The sequence below is a fragment of the Poromitra crassiceps genome (genome assembly GCF_964638095.1).
Source record: "Poromitra crassiceps genome assembly, chromosome: 12".
Lineage (NCBI taxonomy): Eukaryota > Metazoa > Chordata > Actinopteri > Beryciformes > Melamphaidae > Poromitra > Poromitra crassiceps.
Genome location: NC_139632.1, coordinates 38694836 through 38712395, shown reverse-complemented (window position 1 = coordinate 38712395; position 17560 = coordinate 38694836). Strand labels below are relative to the sequence as shown.

Below are 17560 nucleotides of genomic sequence, written 5' to 3'. Positions count from 1 at the left end.
TGAAACAAATTCCAATCAACTCTGTTGACATGGCAATAAAGTATTGAATCTTGAATCTTGAATCTTCATCTCTCTCCCTCTCCTCATCCTCCTCACTGTGCACATGGGTGCTGCAGCAAATTTGGCAGCATAATATTATGCCTGAAGGGCTTGACTTTTTTCGGGCCTTCAATTTCTCCACGCCTCCCTTGCATTTCGTCATATCCATTTTGGCACTCTGCAGGGAGGGGTTTAAATATGTGATTGGGCCAGCCCAGTGTCTGCAGGGAGGGGTTTAAATCTGTGATTGGGCCAGCCCAGTGTCTGCAGGGAGGGGTTTAAATCTGTGATTGGGCCAGCCCAGTGTCTGCAGGGAGGGGTTTAAATATGTGATTGGGCCAGCCCAGTGTCTGCAGGGAGGGGTTTAAATCTGTGATTGGGCCAGTCCAGTGTCTGTCAATTAAGGGCTGAAGGGACGGGGGACAATGGGCCTATACCTGTTTTATGGGCTGGTCAGGCAAAAAAGTATAATTGCCTGACCGGTCCATTAGGCATGTCGGCCCACTGGGAAAATGCCTGGTAGCCTATGCCAGATGGCCGGTCCAGCCCTGCGTGAGCGTGACATCATCAATGATGTCACATGTAACAGTTTGAGTGAACGCAAATACATTTTTCACATGTGGCCCTAATCCTCTTCAGTAGTTTTAAATTGTGTGTGGTGTCACTGGTGTGTTGTGACTCCATTTGAATTCCAGGTGACCCCACGAGTCACGACCGCAAGGTTGGGAACCACTGCACTAGGCTTTAGCAACATTATGCACTAATTATTTTTGTAAGTGCTCCCAACATTTTATAAATGCCCCTAGTTTTTAGACAGTGGGGGCAAAAGTTGCCCCGAAAATATTTTTTTAATTTCCTACACTGCGACCTACTGTAAAGGTTTGAGAAGTGAGCTTGTGACAAGGTCATCGGTTGGTTCAAGCCCCGGGGAAGGGCAGGATAGATCAGGGTGATAAAACCAGGGCTTGTCCCTCCCGCATTACCATCACTGAGGTGCCCTTGAGCAAGGCTGAGTTATGGCTTAAAAAGATCATCTCGGATCCAGATCACCACCTTTTCACCTATGGACGCCTTTTCTGCTGTTCCATTGTCTTGCCGTTGGGACAATAACTTTTTCAAGATTCAAGATACTTTAATGCGCATAGTGAGTAATCAGATAATCAGATTACAATTGCGGAATTTTATTTGGCAGTTGGGTAGAAGCTGTCCCTGTATTTTATAAAATCTGAAATCACAAACTTTTTTTGAGATATTTTTTATATCAAATCATGATCAATTTCTCTCCGATTGTAATGTTCCTTACATTGTAACTTCTGAAAATCTTGCTGTGGTCACATCTCCATCCATCCATTTTTCTAACATTTTCAAACCCGCTAACAGACACAATGAACAGATTAGCAGGTGAAAGCTAAGGGCGAAATGGTTATCACCTCCTATTACCACTCTGCGTTTAATTACAGAGCTCATTAAAAGCAGAGTGTTAAAAGCCTAGCTTTGGTGTCACATGATCCACATTCTGTGGAAGAGGGATTTTCATTCCGTTCTGCATTATATATATATCTTTCCCTTCTCCTGACTCTATTCTGACCTCTCTTTGTTGTTACCGTCTAGGTACTTCCTGGCAGGGGTGGGGCTTTTTGTGCTGGGGCTCCTGATTGGCTGGTTTGCTCACGCACCAACTGGTAAAGCACCCGTTCCTCCGTTGGACAGCTCGGACCTGCTGGAGGAGCTACTGAGAGGAATCACCGCTGAGAAGATAGATGCTCTTCAGAGGTGAGCTCCATCCCCACGCTGTTCAAAATGACCCTCGATGGAAAGAAGTGTCACTTTGAAGCGGACAAATGGAATAAGGCAGTCGGAGGCCTGCGACGTCCTGCAGGTCCACCAACCCAAAAGCTTTTTCACTCATAACTCATCAGAGTGATACAGTAGGCGTTGCATGCTTGTAAAGATATCTCGTTAAATAGATATATGTAAATACACACGTAAACACAATAGGACTGGGATATCGGGGATGTAATAAATTGGAGATTGGCTGGATGACACAAAGCAGTTTATCTAGTTTATCCATTGTTCCTCTGCTCATGTGGCTGGTGGTAATGATAGACTTTGGCTGAGGCAAGAGAGCCAACGATCCAAGCAGGGTAAGGACAGCCAGAAAGAAAGAACAAACAAACAAACAAACATACTCACATTAGATGCATTATATTGCCTGATCCATTTCATTTAAAAAAAATCACAGTATTGAACAGGGTCCCCCCTTGAAATAACAAATCCATCCAAAATATCTTACTCAATTAGGGTATATTATTGTTGCTACTGTGTAGGGTTGCCACCCGTCCCTTGAAATACGGAATCGTCCCGTATGTGACAGTTAAATCATGCATCCCGTTTTGAACCAATACGGGACGCGGTTTGTCCCGTATTTTCATCCCACCTGCATTGCGTGATGAAAACCCACCCTCCTCTGTGTCCGGGTCATGCCGTCGTAGGTTAGATTGGTTAGTTTTAGGCATCAATCAGGGTCAGGCTGACACTCTGCTCTCTGACTGGCTCTGATCCGGTGTGAGCCAATCAGAGAGCAGAGATGGGGTGGGTCTTCACAGAATGCCAGTGGGAAAATGGCTGCTCCTACTATTTCCAAGCGTGATTTCTAACCCCACATAGGATAAGCAATAACCACGCCCTGTGGCGCCGGGATTGGCCAGGAGCAGCACTGGAGGGCACGCAGCCCAGCGATTTCATGAACCAACTGAATAGCTCTTGAGAACGGACAGCGATTTCGAGAGCGGACATTGAGAGCGGACATTGAAATTAATTATGGTCACCTACCTTCCTTAGCATAGTAATAATAATAAGCATAATAATTGTAATCTACACAATGTACACAATCTACAAAAACATGCAATAATATAAACGGTGTTGTGTTCACGTTCATCGCTCATATAATATAATGTATCATATCGTTAATTTCAAGCTCAATTCTTACCCAGAGAAAAGGTACAGCACTGAAAATGTAACAAGCAATAGTTTTTTAAACATCTTTATTTTAAAAGATGAAAAACCCCAGGTGCTTTAGTCCCAAGCTTCAATGCTCCTGGCCAATCCCGGCGCCACAGGGCGTGGTTATTGCTTATCCTATGTGGGGTTAGAAATCACGCTTCCAGGAAGAATTCTCTCCAGACATGAATATGAAGAATCAAACACTTGACAGTGTTAGCGAAAAGGAATATAAAGGCTGCATTCATAAATAGTCAGTAGTAGTAAAGAGTCCAGAGTGCAAAACGGCACAAACGGGACCGGCTTTCAACCGAGCCAGGAGCAACAGGCAGCGGTGACTTTAACAACAGCAGCTCGGTGAGTTTAGCAACAAGTCCCGGTTGGATTGGAGTTAGTTATTTGTGTATGGTAATGACAGCTTTTTAACACCTTCTATGATGGGACATCAGATCATGTTTTTTTTTTTTTTTTTAACTCTTTATTTTATCAATTTTCAAAAAAGACAAAGACAGACAGGTATACACAAATAGAAAACAAAAACAATAATACAAATACAAATACAAAAAGAGGCAGCGAACAGGAGGTCTTTTTTGAGAGAGGTATTCCAGGTGCAGATCTTCATATGTTAGTAACTTTGTTATTTCGAGAATGGCAGAGAGAGGAAAGAATGCTGGATGGAAGGAAGCGAGGGGACACAGAGAGAGATACAATTAAATAATAAAAATAAATAAATAAAGAACCCTAGCCAGTCTCAGATTCCTGCAGGTAACAGTTCCACTTTATCCAGAGGTTTTCACCCTTGTCTTTCTGGAGGCGGAGAGTGAATGTCATCTTTTCCATAAGATGTATATGGTTGACGATTCCTATGAAGAGTCCAGCAGTAGGAGGGCTTCTCTGGAGCCAACACCTGGTGATAGCTTTTTTACATGCAACCAATAATATTTTCAGGAGATAGGTGTCACTTTTACATAAACCATCAGGCATGATTCCAAAGTACAGTGTGAAAAAGGACATCTCAAAATCAAAACCCATTATTTTAGAAATCAGAACTCTCATGTCTTCCCAAAAGGGTTGGATATTTGGGCAGAGCCAAAATATATGAGCATGGCCCGCCTGAGTTGACCCACACTCCCGCCAGCAATGAAGCTGAGATCCAGTGAATTTTGATTTTTGTTTTGGTGTTATAAAAAAGCGAATCAGGCTCTTCCAGCCAAAGTCTCTCCAGGTCAGTGAGTTAGTGACAGAGCAATGAGCCTCCCAAGCCTGAAGCCACACCTCCTCCGATACTTCCACACCCAAATCCTTTTCCCAGCGCTGTCTTACATAATCTGTTGAGTTTTTATTCATTGATGTAATGGCGCTATACAGTTTTCCAACAATTCTTCTTGTGTCATCCCCATTATAAGCTTCTATAAAAGTGTGGATCAATCTTGAGAGAATTACAGGTTCGGGCCCTCTAACCTCCTTCAGAAAATAATGACGAATCTGTAAGTATCTATAAAAGTCCTGTTTGTTAAGTTCGAAAGATCGGCTTAGGTTCTCAAAGCTATCCATTTCCCCATTTGACATAATTCTACAAAGAGCTGTAATGCCACATTTAGACCACTGTCTGTATCCATGATCGTTTACCGCCGGTAGGAAGTGTGGGTTGTAAGCTGGCCAGGCCAGCACTCTTATCTCTCTCTGGAGCTGGAATCGCCTGACCACCTCCATCCATATCTTAATGGAAAAATCAACACATTGGTTATTTAATCCAGATGTTTCCTTCATCCTGTCAGGACAACCCAGGATTGATTGAATTGGTATCTCTGATAGGGAGAATTCAAGGCTTTTCCACTTTGCTTCATATTTTTGGTTGCACCATAATACTAGTGGTCTGACCTGAGCAGACAGGTAATAATCTCTTAAGCACGGTAGGGCCATGCCCCCCCCCTCTTTCGGCAACTGTAATGTTGAATATTTTATTCTGGGTCTCTTTTTGTCCCATATAAATCTGGAAATATGTTTATCCCATTCCCTGAATTGACAGAGGGGGACCTCAACTGGCAGGGCTGTAAATAAATATAATAGTTTGGGGAGAATAGTCATCTTGACTGATCGTATTCTGCTGCCTATATCGAGGGGAAGCACGGCCCACCTGTTCATATCATCAAATATTTTTTTGTTGATCCGATCATAATTTATAGCATACAGGGAAGACATATCTTTTGGTAAATAGACACCCAGGTATTGGACGTGTGGTAGATGCCAGCTAAAATTATACCTATTCACCAGTTCCTGATCAGGGGTATAGTTAAATATCAAGGCTTGTGTCTTATTAACATTAAGTGTGTAACCAGAGTAGCTCCCGTATCTTTTTAAAATCTCCATCAACAACGGCACTCCTGCACTTGGATTTTTTATCGTCACCAATACGTCGTCCGCATATAGACAGATCTTGTGTTCCACCCCCTTTATTATTATACCCTCCAAACCCTCCTCCTGTCTGATGGTTTGAGCCAACGCTTCAATAAAGAAATTGAAGAGGGCGGGGATCAGATCATGTTTTGATCGATTAGATTTCCTATCTGTTTGTATTTACTAGGACAAATGTCAATGAATCACACCACAAGGGACTGATTTCTTGTCAACTGCCATGCTGAGGTGTCTCTCTAGGCTACATTATTATGATGTGATTTGTTTAATGTTGCGTTTTACAGTCAATCTTCTGCCTTGAATGTCTGTGACGTTTCTGAATGTCAGTCTTTGGCAGCGGGAGTGTCCGGACCGGCTGAGCCCAAAATCTCCACTGAATTATTCATCATTATAGCTAAAAGCCACGCTGGCTATTGTAGTGGAACTGGAGTTCTGGTCCGAGTGTGCGTCGTGAGCTGGAAGCTATTAGCTACCGTTGTTTGGCGTAGCTTCTCTGTAGTAGAAAAAGCTGATACCTAGGTACTGTAGCTAGCTAAGCTAACTGACTGTCCAACAGAAAACAGGGCAACTCCACATCACTCTTCATCCCCGTCCTCTCCTTCAATAGTCGCCAACGGGTGAAAGCCAAGCCCAGATTGACTTGTAACGAGCCTCGTCTGCTTGCTGTTTTGGCTCGCTGTGCGTGCGTTCTGTTTGAAATGTGTGTTTACAAGCCACAAGCAGCAAAATCCTAGTCAGTAGTCTGCCTTTAGGTAACAATAAAGCTGCCATATTAAGACAGTGATTCTAACTTTAAAAGAATATCTGATCTGATAACTGATACAGCCCACTGGTCTACCAGCAGACTTTGTAAATGGACGCTTTGTGGTAATTGAGGAACTGTTTATATGTCTGTGTTGATCATATCTCAGTTAGCAATGTGCTGTGAATTTGTACATGATCACGCTGAATACCCTTCACTCTACAGGTGTGCGCATATACATAAGGCTTATTATAACCGGCTTATAATAAACAGTTTGATGGCACAATAGGAGCTACAGTACTGATCACATGAGACTCCCAAAATCTATATTGAAACCTTGTTTCACCTGCATTCATTGTAATTGCACAAACAAATCAGACAAAATGGCAGTTTATTCTCACATTTGTGGTAGAGTTGCTATCTTTGGTTATAATTCAGTATAATGATTGCACGCATTTGTTATGTGGAAATCAAACAAATATTCTTCTGAAGTTTGTGCTACCGCATAAAAAATATGGGTACTTATTTTTTTTTATAGCAGCCATTTTGAGATGGAGAAAGCATAAAATCAACCCCCGTCTTCCATATGAAAGTATTATTTCCTGCCAGTTAATCACATATTCTCAGCAGTGGGGCGTGTGTGTGTGTGTGTGTGTGCGTGTGTGTGTGTGTGTGCGTGTGTGTCTGTGTGTGTGTGTGTGTGTGTGTGTGTGTGTGTGTGTGTGTGTGGTACCGTGACAGTTTAGAAATACTTTTGAAAAGTAGCAACAGGATTATTGATGCTTCAGTTCATACGTTACCAGTCCAGCCACATACATATTCTTCTGTTTTTCATATAAAAAAGGTATTAAGTTGAAAAACATTGTCATAATATTGAATAAAAAAAACTTGATTAACAGAATAATCAAGGTGCAGCCGTGACCATATCCCATTTTGCAATATTACAAATAACCTCTTATCCAGTTTCAGAGTGAAGAAGATAGCAGTGATTTACTCATAAACTGGGAACCTGAGCTATTTTCACATTATCCCATTTACTGCTAGCTTTGGCAGTCTGTGCTGATGTCATGGTGATATTGGGAATATCCTGTGTATTCATGTAGACAGGAATCTTCCTCAGCAGTAAACAGCTTACCTCAAATAGGACCTCTTAGCAACATATTATTAGTCTTTATCTGGAATGAAAATCCACTCAATATTGATGCTACGGCTTACTATGAATAGAATCTGCCTTCTTATTAGCATCATGAGACGCTGCATGACATTTTTTCTGTCTTTTTCATTTCAAGTCTTCGGAGGAAGAAAAACGTGCGCATGGCTTTTTTATTGAACGTCTGTTGTAGTCGACTTTGCCCTCCTCGGCCAAATAACCAGGAAGAACCGGTGTCTGTCCTGGAGGAACGCATCCAAATATGACATGAATATATATATACAGTATATATATATATATTAGGGCTGTCAATCGATTAAAATATTTAATCGCGATTAATCGCATGATTTCCATAGTTAACTCACGATTAATCGCAAATTAATCACATTTTTTTAATCTGTTCTAAATCTACCTTAAACCGAGGTAGGCTACCTTAAACCTGAGAGCTTTGTGCAAAGATGCACTGTTGTATTAATATGGGTAGCTATCATTAGTATGGGTAAGTATTTGGCCATTGGTAATATTGTTATTATTGCTACTAGTTACTGGGAATACACATCTCTCAGGCTGCACTGTGTGAAGTTAATTGGTGCTATCCTCTACATCTCTCCAGCCACAGACAGGAGAAGCTGCGTGCATGCTCTCTTTCTCTCTCGGTATCTCTCTCTCTCGCGTTCCCGTTCTCCGTCGGTCCCTCTCTCACTGCCTGTCTGTCTGTCTCGCTCGCTTTCTCTGCTCTCTCTCCCTCTCTGTCTCCCCCCCGTTCTCCGTCTGTCTGTCTCTCACTCTCTCTGCCACGGTGAGACGAGACAGACGGGGAGAGCTGACGCGCTCCCTCTCTCTCTCACCCAAAATGCAGGACATCTTTCTCAATTTGAAGCTGAACTTGCCAATATACCCATTTTATTCCTCCTTTTCTGCTCACGGAGCTTTATTTCCGCTTGATATCAACGTTAATGCTTCCTGATTTCCAAAACTACGGCGCGGACCAAGGCTCAAACATCACTGAACGTGCATGCGTTAATCGCGCGTTAAAAAAATGAGTGGCGTTAATAGGAACGATAGTTAACGCGCGATTAATGCGTTAATGCTGACAGCCCTAATATATATATGTGTGTTTATATATGTGTGTGTATATATGTGTATATATATAGTGTGTATATATATATATATATATAGTGTGTATATATATACACACTATATAATATATCTCCAGACATGGTCATGGTGTTGAGCTTGATGGACGTGTTTCAGAGGGGACAGAGCTTTATTGATGTGTGTCGGACCGAGACAGAGAGAGACATGGGTAAGAGTTTGACACCCCCCTAGCCCTAAGATCACCACAAGCCTGACTTGGTGCCTTCTAGCCAGGCACTGACTTGTTCACAGCCAGAGAGGCAGGGAAGGCCAAGAGAGAAGACAAATTAGATAAAGAGGTTATTTTTCCACACCTCTGTCGACCTGAGCGCTGTCTTCTCCAAGCCAAAGGATCATGGGGTGCCTGTGCCTCTGTGAGATAACTGGCTTTGCCACTGAACTGAGACAATCATGTCACCATGGTTTCACGCTCTGAGCTCTCCGCACTTTTCATTATTTATCTTCTCACATTTATATTTTAAGACGCCAGATTATCCCTCCCCAAACAGCTGCACACCACGTTTCAACCATCTGTGAGGAAGGGGTGTGTGTGTGTGTCTCTGTGTGTGTGTGTGTGTGTGTGTCTGTGTGTGTGTGTGTGTGTGTGTGTGTCTGTGTGTGTGTGTGTGTGTGTGTGTGTGTGTCTGTCTGTGTCTGTGTGTGTGTGTGTGTGTGTGTGTGTGTGTCTGTGCGTGTGTGTGTGTGTGTGTGTGTCTGTGTGTGTGTGTGTGTGTGTGTGTGTGTGTGTGTGTGTGTGTGTGTGTGTGTGTGTGTGTGTGTGAGAGCGTGTGCGTGTTGAGAGTGACAGCTAACGATGGAATTGTTTTTGTCACGACCAACCACTGAGGCTCTCTCCGTGCCTTAATTACCTTAAAGGGGCATTACGTTATCTATGATGTCTGTCAACCTCCATTGGTGACCAGTAGGAATTGCAACAACATTAATAGAGTTCCCCCACTGTCCCCATTGAGCTATACGGTGGCCTGTAGTTGACATAAATACCATAAAACTTCAAATAAACGCCCGGGCGTTTACCAAAAATTATTCCCAGACCTGGCATCTATACGGGACCGGCGTCTATTTGGGAACGGTGTTTAATTCTTTTTGCACAGATTGGAAAGCATCAAATTGTTTATTTAAACCAGTGATTAATAATCACACAGGCTAGAAACACAGTCGTTCACTTTGAAGCAAACCAAACTGCCACCGTTTCACACAGGAATAGAAGAATAGCAGAGAATAGCACAGAATTTCTGGCTGAGACCTAATGTTAGCATTTAGCAGCAGCTAATGTTAGCTCAGTAACCAGCTGGCACACTTCTATCAGACAATAGTGTTGTGCAACCACAAGCAGACTTACCATTTTATTATTATTAGTAGTAGTAGTAGTAGTAGAAGTAGTAGCAGCTTATTATTGTTGTTGTTATTATTGTTGTTATTGTTGTTAATACTTTTTTGTTCAGAGAATAATTGTTACAATAATAATTCCTCTAAATCTGGTTTCAAACAACAACAAAATAGACAGAATCAGAATCAGCTTTATTGGCCAAGTATGAACACATACAAGGAATTTGACTGTGTTATGTTGCTCTCAAAGCCCTCATACAAAGGTATGCTCAAAGCCCTCATACAAAGGTATGCACAAGTTAACACAAACAAGGCACAGGTACATTCAAACATTTACACAATTGTGCATTACAGTTTTTCACAATTGTTAACACACTCAAAACAATAACGGCTTTCTCCAAACTGCACACACAAAACTGAAAACCTCACACACAAAATGCTAAACCTGACACTCCCTTTGCAAGATGACTCTTTGCCATCTTAACTGTTCACAAAATGCAACTCGTGTTTTCATTTGGTACACAGCCATATTTTCAAATGACACACGCATACCATTCATTGAGTACACACAACTAAGCATTTGCTGCACACTACCAAGCATTTACAGCACACTGAAGTGCAAAATTGAAAACACAATCATATAAATGGAACACACCTTATGAATGACACTCTGGAGAATGAGGCATTTCTCCTTTTGTAAAATGTCTCAGTCTCAGTGTAGTCTTCCTCCTCCTCCTCCTCCTCCTCCTCCTCCGCCTCCTCCTCCTCCTCCTCCTCCTCCTCCTCTCACTCTTACCCCTCTCCTTCTCTGGTTGTCTCTCTTCAAAGTTCTCCATTGTTCACCAAACAAAACAGAGGCTCAAGGCACTTTTATGCTGCAGTCCTGATTGCAAATTGCTCAACCTGAATGTTTAGAGATTTGAATATTTGTGTGTTGTAGGTTGATGCTTTGAGATTTTACTTGAGAAGTGTGTGCAACAAGCTGATGTGTAATTGACATCAGAGTGTAAAGAAGGAAAGTCAGAGTCTAATGCAGATAAGGGAGTGTGAAGTAGTGCCAAATTGCGTTGAGCGATTGGTACATGAAGTGAAGGTTGTGCAAATTGTGCAGAATTTTTGTTTTTTGTTTGTCAACAATTGTGAAAAACTGTAACTGGCTACTAAGTGTGGCCACTACAGTCCTCCATATAGGGTAGTGCAGAATAGTGACTGCTGTGTGGTTGTTGATTATTACGATGTGGTTTACCACCCACCCTACACCCCTTTTTTTTGTTTCGTTATTCAAAGACAATAATTGGCTCTATCACATGGGATGAGGTTATCATGTCGCAAGAGGTAAATGAAGCATATGAACTTTTTTTAAAGTCCTTTAATTCAGCATTAGATGCTTCATTTCCCTTGGTGAGCTCAAAATCTAGAAATAAGTCCTCTAAGGGGAAGCCGTGGATAACTGATGAATTAAAGAAGCTCTCCCGGAAAAAAAATAAACTTTATAGGAGATCTATTCTTAACCCCTCCCCCATGAACATTGAAACCTATAAGAAGTGTAAAAACCAATTTACAGCCTTAGTAAAAAAAACAAAGAAAATATATTATTCTAATCAATTTACTGAAGCTTCTAACAACATCAAGACAACATGGAACCTCATTAATCACCTACTGAATCGCACTAAATCTCCATTAGCTGCCCCCATAGAGATGAATGGTAAGAAGGGGATTATTTCTAACCCTAATGCCATTGTGAATGGCTTCAACGACTTTTTTGTAAATGTCGGCCCGGAACTAGCGTCTAACATCAAGGACTCTGACATAGACCCCTGCTTCATGATAAAGGGCCAGTATCCTCCACTCCGATATTTTGATCCACCAACATTACAGGAAGTCCGTGATATCATCATGTCTTTGAAAAACACAGCCCATGGTCATGATGGTATTAAACCTGTCCTCATTAGAGAGACCATTGATTACATCATCAAACCTCTCACTCATATCCTCTCTCTGTCACTTGAAACTGGAATTGTCCCCCAGGATTTAAAAATCGCAAAAGTCATACCCATCTTTAAAACAGGCGACTCCAAGGAATTCAGTAATTACAGGCCAATCTCAATTCTACCATGCATATCTAAAATCTTGGAAAAGCTCATCTACTCTAGATTATCTAATCACCTAGCAATCAACAACATATTATACAAACATCAATATGGCTTTCGCAAACAATATTCTACCGAACATGCCCTCATACAGCTTGTCAACTATGTTTCATCAGCTCTCGATAACAAGAAATTTGCCCTTGGAGTCTTCCTGGACCTGAGTAAGGCGTTCGATACGGTCAGTCATGACATATTGATTGCCAAACTCAATAGATACGGAGTGGAGGATACTGCCCTGCAATGGTTTAGAAACTATCTTACCAACAGAGAGCAATATGTGCATCTGGCTGGTTTCTCTTCCAAGAAATCACACATTTTGTTTGGTGTTCCGCAGGGATCAATCCTGGGCCCTTTATTATTTTTAATTTATATCAATGATATGGCCATGACATGTTCCAAACTCCTTCCAGTATTATTTGCGGATGATACAAACCTTATAGCTTCTCATGAAGACTTCAACACCTTAATTAGAACTGTCAACGAGGAACTATCTTCTGTTGCGGAATGGTTTCAATCGAATAAATTAACCCTCAATGTCAAGAAATGCAACTTCATGATCTTTTGTAATGTAAATAAATATTACCCTATAGAACTAGCTCAAATTATTATCAATAATGCTGAAATTGCATTAGTTCAGCATACTAAATTTCTAGGGGTTATTATAGATAGCGGGTTGAAGTGGTCTTACCATATTGACCTTGTCTCAAAAAGATCTGCAAAAATGCTTGGCATTTTGAGGAAGGTCTGTCCCTTAATTCACTCCTCAGCTCATTTAACCTTATATTATAGTTTTCTGTTTCCATTTATTAATTACTGCAACATTGTTTGGGCGGCAACCTATCCTACATATCTCAACAAATTATGCATCATACAGAAGAAATATCTAAGGTTTATATCTCATTCTAATAGATACGCTCCCTCGGCACCCCTCTTTAAAAAGTATAATATATTACCCATTGACAAAGTGAATGTTTATCAAACCTGTTTATTTCTACACAAGTTTATATATAGGAAACATGATCTTCCAGTCACCCTTCAATATTTGTTCATTCCCACCACAAATATTCATTCATATCAAACAAGACACAGCAATAACAATCTACTTTTACCACGCACACGGACTTCAAGGCACCAATTCAACATCGCCTTTAGAGGTCCTAAGCTTTGGAGTGAATTAAGCCTACCGCTAAGATCAATGTCCTCTTATTCTGCTTTCAAAAAGCACCTGAAGAAACATCTACTGTCCTCCTGATCCCTGTACTCATCCTTCTCTGACAGATTTTGACAACTTTTCTCGAACAGACTTTGTTCTCCTCTTAGCCTTCTTGCTTTTGCTCCAGATGCAAATGATCTTGTTTTCACTGCTTTGCTGATTTAACATGTAGCTTTTCTTTTTCTGTGTTTTTTTTTTTGTTGAATGTTTAGCCTGCATGTCACGAAATTAATATGAGTAGGTGTGGAACTCTGTACAAGCCTGCAAAGGCTTCGTTCCCACCTTGCACAGATTTGTACCTAAATTTGTGCTAAACAAATAAACTAAACTAAAACAAATCTGTCAAATAATTACAATCAGATGTAATGTTTTTTGCAGACAGTGGAGGCGCTCTTCAGCAGGTTAGATGCAGCGGTGTTTCTTCAGAGTACTTGAGTGTCTGAACATTTTCTTACAGTGGACACAGTAGTATTATGGTTTAGCTCCAGTGTGAATGCGTTGGTGTCTTGTTAGGTGAGCTAACCTACTGAACCTGCTCCCACATTGGTCACAGAAGTAGGGTTTAACTCCAGTGTGGATGAGTTTATGTCTTGATAGGTGAGCTAACCTACTGAAGCTGCTCCCACATTGGTCACAGAAGCAGGGTTTAACTCCAGTGTGGATGAGTTTATGTCTTGTTAGGTGAGTTAACGTACTGAACCTGCTCCCACATTGGTCACAGCTGTAGGGTTTAACTCCAGTGTGGATGCGTTTATGTGTTGTTAGGCTACCTAACCAACTGAACCTGCTCCCACATTGGTCACAGCTGTGGGGTTTAACTCCAGTGTGGATGAGTTTATGTGTTGTTAGGTTACTTAACTGACTGAACCTGCTCCCACATTGGTCACAGTTGTAGGGTTTAACTCCAGTGTGGATGCGTGTATGTGTTGTTAGGGTACCTAAATGACTGAACCTGCTCCCACATTGGTCACAGCTGTAGGGTTTAACTCCAGTGTGGATGCGTTTATGTGTTGTTAGGGAAGCTAAGTGACTGAACCTGCTCCCACATTGGTCACAGCTGTAGGGTTTAACTCCAGTGTGGATGTGTTTATGTGTTGTTAGGGAAGCTAAGTGACTGAACCTGCTCCCACATTGGTCACAGCTGTAGGGTTTAACTCCAGTGTGAATGCCTTGGTGACTTCTTAGGTTGCTTGACCGACTGAAACAGCTCCCACACTCCTGACAGGAGTAGGGCTTCTCCCCTGAGTGAACCCTCTGATGTCGCTTCAACAGGTGAAGTTTTGTGAATGTTTTGTCACACTGATCACAGCGGTGACGTCTGGGTCCGTTGGTGTCGCTCTGCCTCCATAGGGAAAGAAACAAAGACATCAGGACAGAGAGAGTGTGTGTGTGTGTGTGTGTGTGTGTGTGTGTGTGTGTGTGTGCGTGCGCGCGTTGCAACATTAGTGATACAACAGTGATATTTTGTCTCACCTCTTCTGAAGAATTCATCTTGACAGCGTTCCTCTCCTCTTGCCAGATGTTTCTCTTCCCGCCAATCAGCTCTGACATCATCAAACAGAGACAGACGGTGAGACAGGAAACACCCACAAAAACAACAACAACAACAGAACGAACAATACGATAATAATAATAATAATAATAATAGTAATAATAATAATAATGTAGGCTATCAACCAGTGATTGTAGGATCCAAGCAGTTCTCTGAAGACTAAAACCTACTGAAGAAATATTGAAGTTTCATTCATGTGAATGGAAAAACAGTAAATGTGCTGCTGTCCAACAGACAGCTCTCATATAATTCATTCTCTCTCTTGGGAAACTCTCTCTCATGAAATATCAATCCAAAGTTACGGGAAATGGTCATTTTTGAAGTAAATCCATAGCCAGAACTAATGTGGTGGAACCAAAGTTACTTCTGGCTTTGCTTGAGGCGCCTGTGCCGTGTGCAGTCATCACACTTCCTGGTATGGATTTACTTTGAAAATGACTATTTCCCGTAACGTTGGATTATTATTTCATCGCATGGTGAGTACACCAGTCCCAACATGTACATGTGAGTTAAACTAGTGAAACAAAAGGATCTGGAGCACACGGTCAAAGTTAGGCAATTTAATAGGTGCAAACAAAGACTGACGTTTCTTCAGAGTCAAATGTACATGTGAGTGTTTCTACACAGCTGTACCACATACTGCCATTGTAGTGCTAATAAGCTCACTAGCCGTGAAGGTTGAAACACACTTTCTAATGCACGCACAGTGAAGATAAAGGCATCTACATTCTAGTTTTAGTATCGGGGATATGGCAAATAGGCAAATCAACCAAAATGTTGGGGTATCCCTTCAATAAGAAGCTTTTTATTGTCTTTGCGTGAACGTAGGCTACAGTTACTGTTGACTGAAACGGTCTTTTTTGTTCTTTTTATTTTTGCCTCGTGGAGAAGTTTAAAGGTCACCACTGCATCATAAGTTGGAATGTTTCTGACTACACATAACATTACAGCAGCAAATGTGTTTCTGATCTGATTCGGATAGAATTTGAATGCTCAATTAGAGCAAAATTGCATTTGGAAATCCCATACAACCGTTAAGCAGTGTATAATGCAGCAAAGTGACATGCAGGTTTTCAAAACAGTCCAACTTCTAATTTAACTTCTTCTTCCACACATGAGCCACAGTAAAACAGCTCTGTGTCCACTGTGCCCTTTTCCTATGGGGAGATTTGCCGCTCGAATTGCTTAATTTTGAGTTGAAATGATTTAATCTTTGACCTAGTTAGCGCTGACCTTTCTCTGCTCCACCTCGCGGTGAGAGAAGAGGAGGTCGCTTACCATGTGAAGACAGTTTTAGTCTTTAGATGAGAATCAGTTTTAACCCCTCAATCAATCAATCAATGGTCCAAACCAGAGAGCCTAGTTTTGACTTCTCTTACCTTTCACAAATCAGGATTCTACTCCTTCAGTCGGCTAGTTTTTCTCGTCCAAAAAGTCCTAATGTGAAATCCCTCGTCGTGTCTGGAAGTTCTCCTCAAACTTTAATAAGTAACTCAGTGTTTAAGTTCAAGTCTCTCTGCAGAGAAGTAAACGCTCTGTGTCCTGTGGGGGGAGTGGAGAGGGATTTACATGTGTGTGTGTGTGTGTGTGTGTGTGTGTGTGTGTGTGTGTGCGTGTGTGTGCGTGTGCGTGTGTGTGTGTGTGTTGACCTACTTTCACTGGGGGGGATGGGTGTTGGGGGCGACAACTGTTGGGGAGGCTACACACACGCACATACACAACACACACACACTATCTCTCTCTGACACACACACAGAGTATGTGTGTACACACACACTATCTCTCTCTGACACACACACATACTCACACACACACACTATCTCTCTCTGACACACACACATACTCACACACACACTTTACCATTCGCCTCCAACACAACAGGTGCAAATGGGGACAGTTGTGAGAAGAGAGAGAGAGAGAGAGAGTGAGAGAGAGAGAGAGAGAGAGAGAGAGAGAGAGGGCCTGCCTCCTGCTCCTGCTGTATAGCTTTAAATACCTCTAATAAGAAAAAAATAATACATAATAAGAAAAAAGCTCCGCGAGTCACGTGCGGACCTCGCTGGGGCAGATGCTTTTATGCTTTTTTTTGTCAGAACGGCAGCCAAGTGATCAGCATGTTACATTGTACAATGGTAATAGTGAGAACAGCCCGTGAAAAGTCGCAATGAAACGCTATTAAGTGCAGTACTGGACTGATTGCGCTTTCACTAACCGACCGTACATCAGCACATGAATCACCAAACTTGTTTTTACTGAAAGCCGTTCCACTTCTCAGCCCTGATAGCCTACTCTGTGCTGCTTTTAATCTCTCTCAACCATGCCCTCAACACAACACATTTACTTTGTGAAATGACTAAAAACGAACAGTTGCAAATCAAAGTTTAGCCTACCACATGGGTCAAGAAATGTGGTGAAAACACTGCTCAGTGTTCAGGGCTCAGTGCCTGGAAAGCGTCCATGTTTGGAGAGAAGCCGTGCAGAGGTCGCGCTGCTAGAAGAATCTTCAGGTTACGCGGTGGGCGGCCCACGGAGGTCGCGCCCAACACATTGAGGTCATTTGACGCTCACTCCCCTCGCTCCTCCCCCGCGCCCTTCACGACACGGCGAGCATAAAACAAGCTTTACACAAACTGCCCTCAGACCAGCACTGCTCTTAAAAACATAAAAGTCAATCAAAAAAATCTGAGCTTGCAAAGAGCAATTATTTGGAACATTGGGACACTGAAACTAAAACTCAAAGTAAATTAGAATGTTATCGGATGAATTGGAGAAATGTCTCTTGACTGATTAAAAAAACAAAACAGAGAAAGATTCT

At 41.9% G+C, this 17560-nt stretch overlaps 1 protein-coding gene across 1 annotated transcript in view; it reads left to right on the top strand.

Annotated features, from left to right (window-relative positions):
- Positions 1-17560, top strand: part of naaladl2 (N-acetylated alpha-linked acidic dipeptidase like 2) — a gene marked incomplete at its 3' end in the record, with an annotated part of 362515 nt that overhangs the window by 69466 nt on the left and 275489 nt on the right. Inside the window, exon 4 of the mRNA XM_083647387.1 lies at positions 1651-1812. Coding sequence (XP_083503513.1) covers positions 1651-1812 — 162 coding nt within the window. The remainder of the gene's footprint in view (positions 1-1650; positions 1813-17560) is intronic.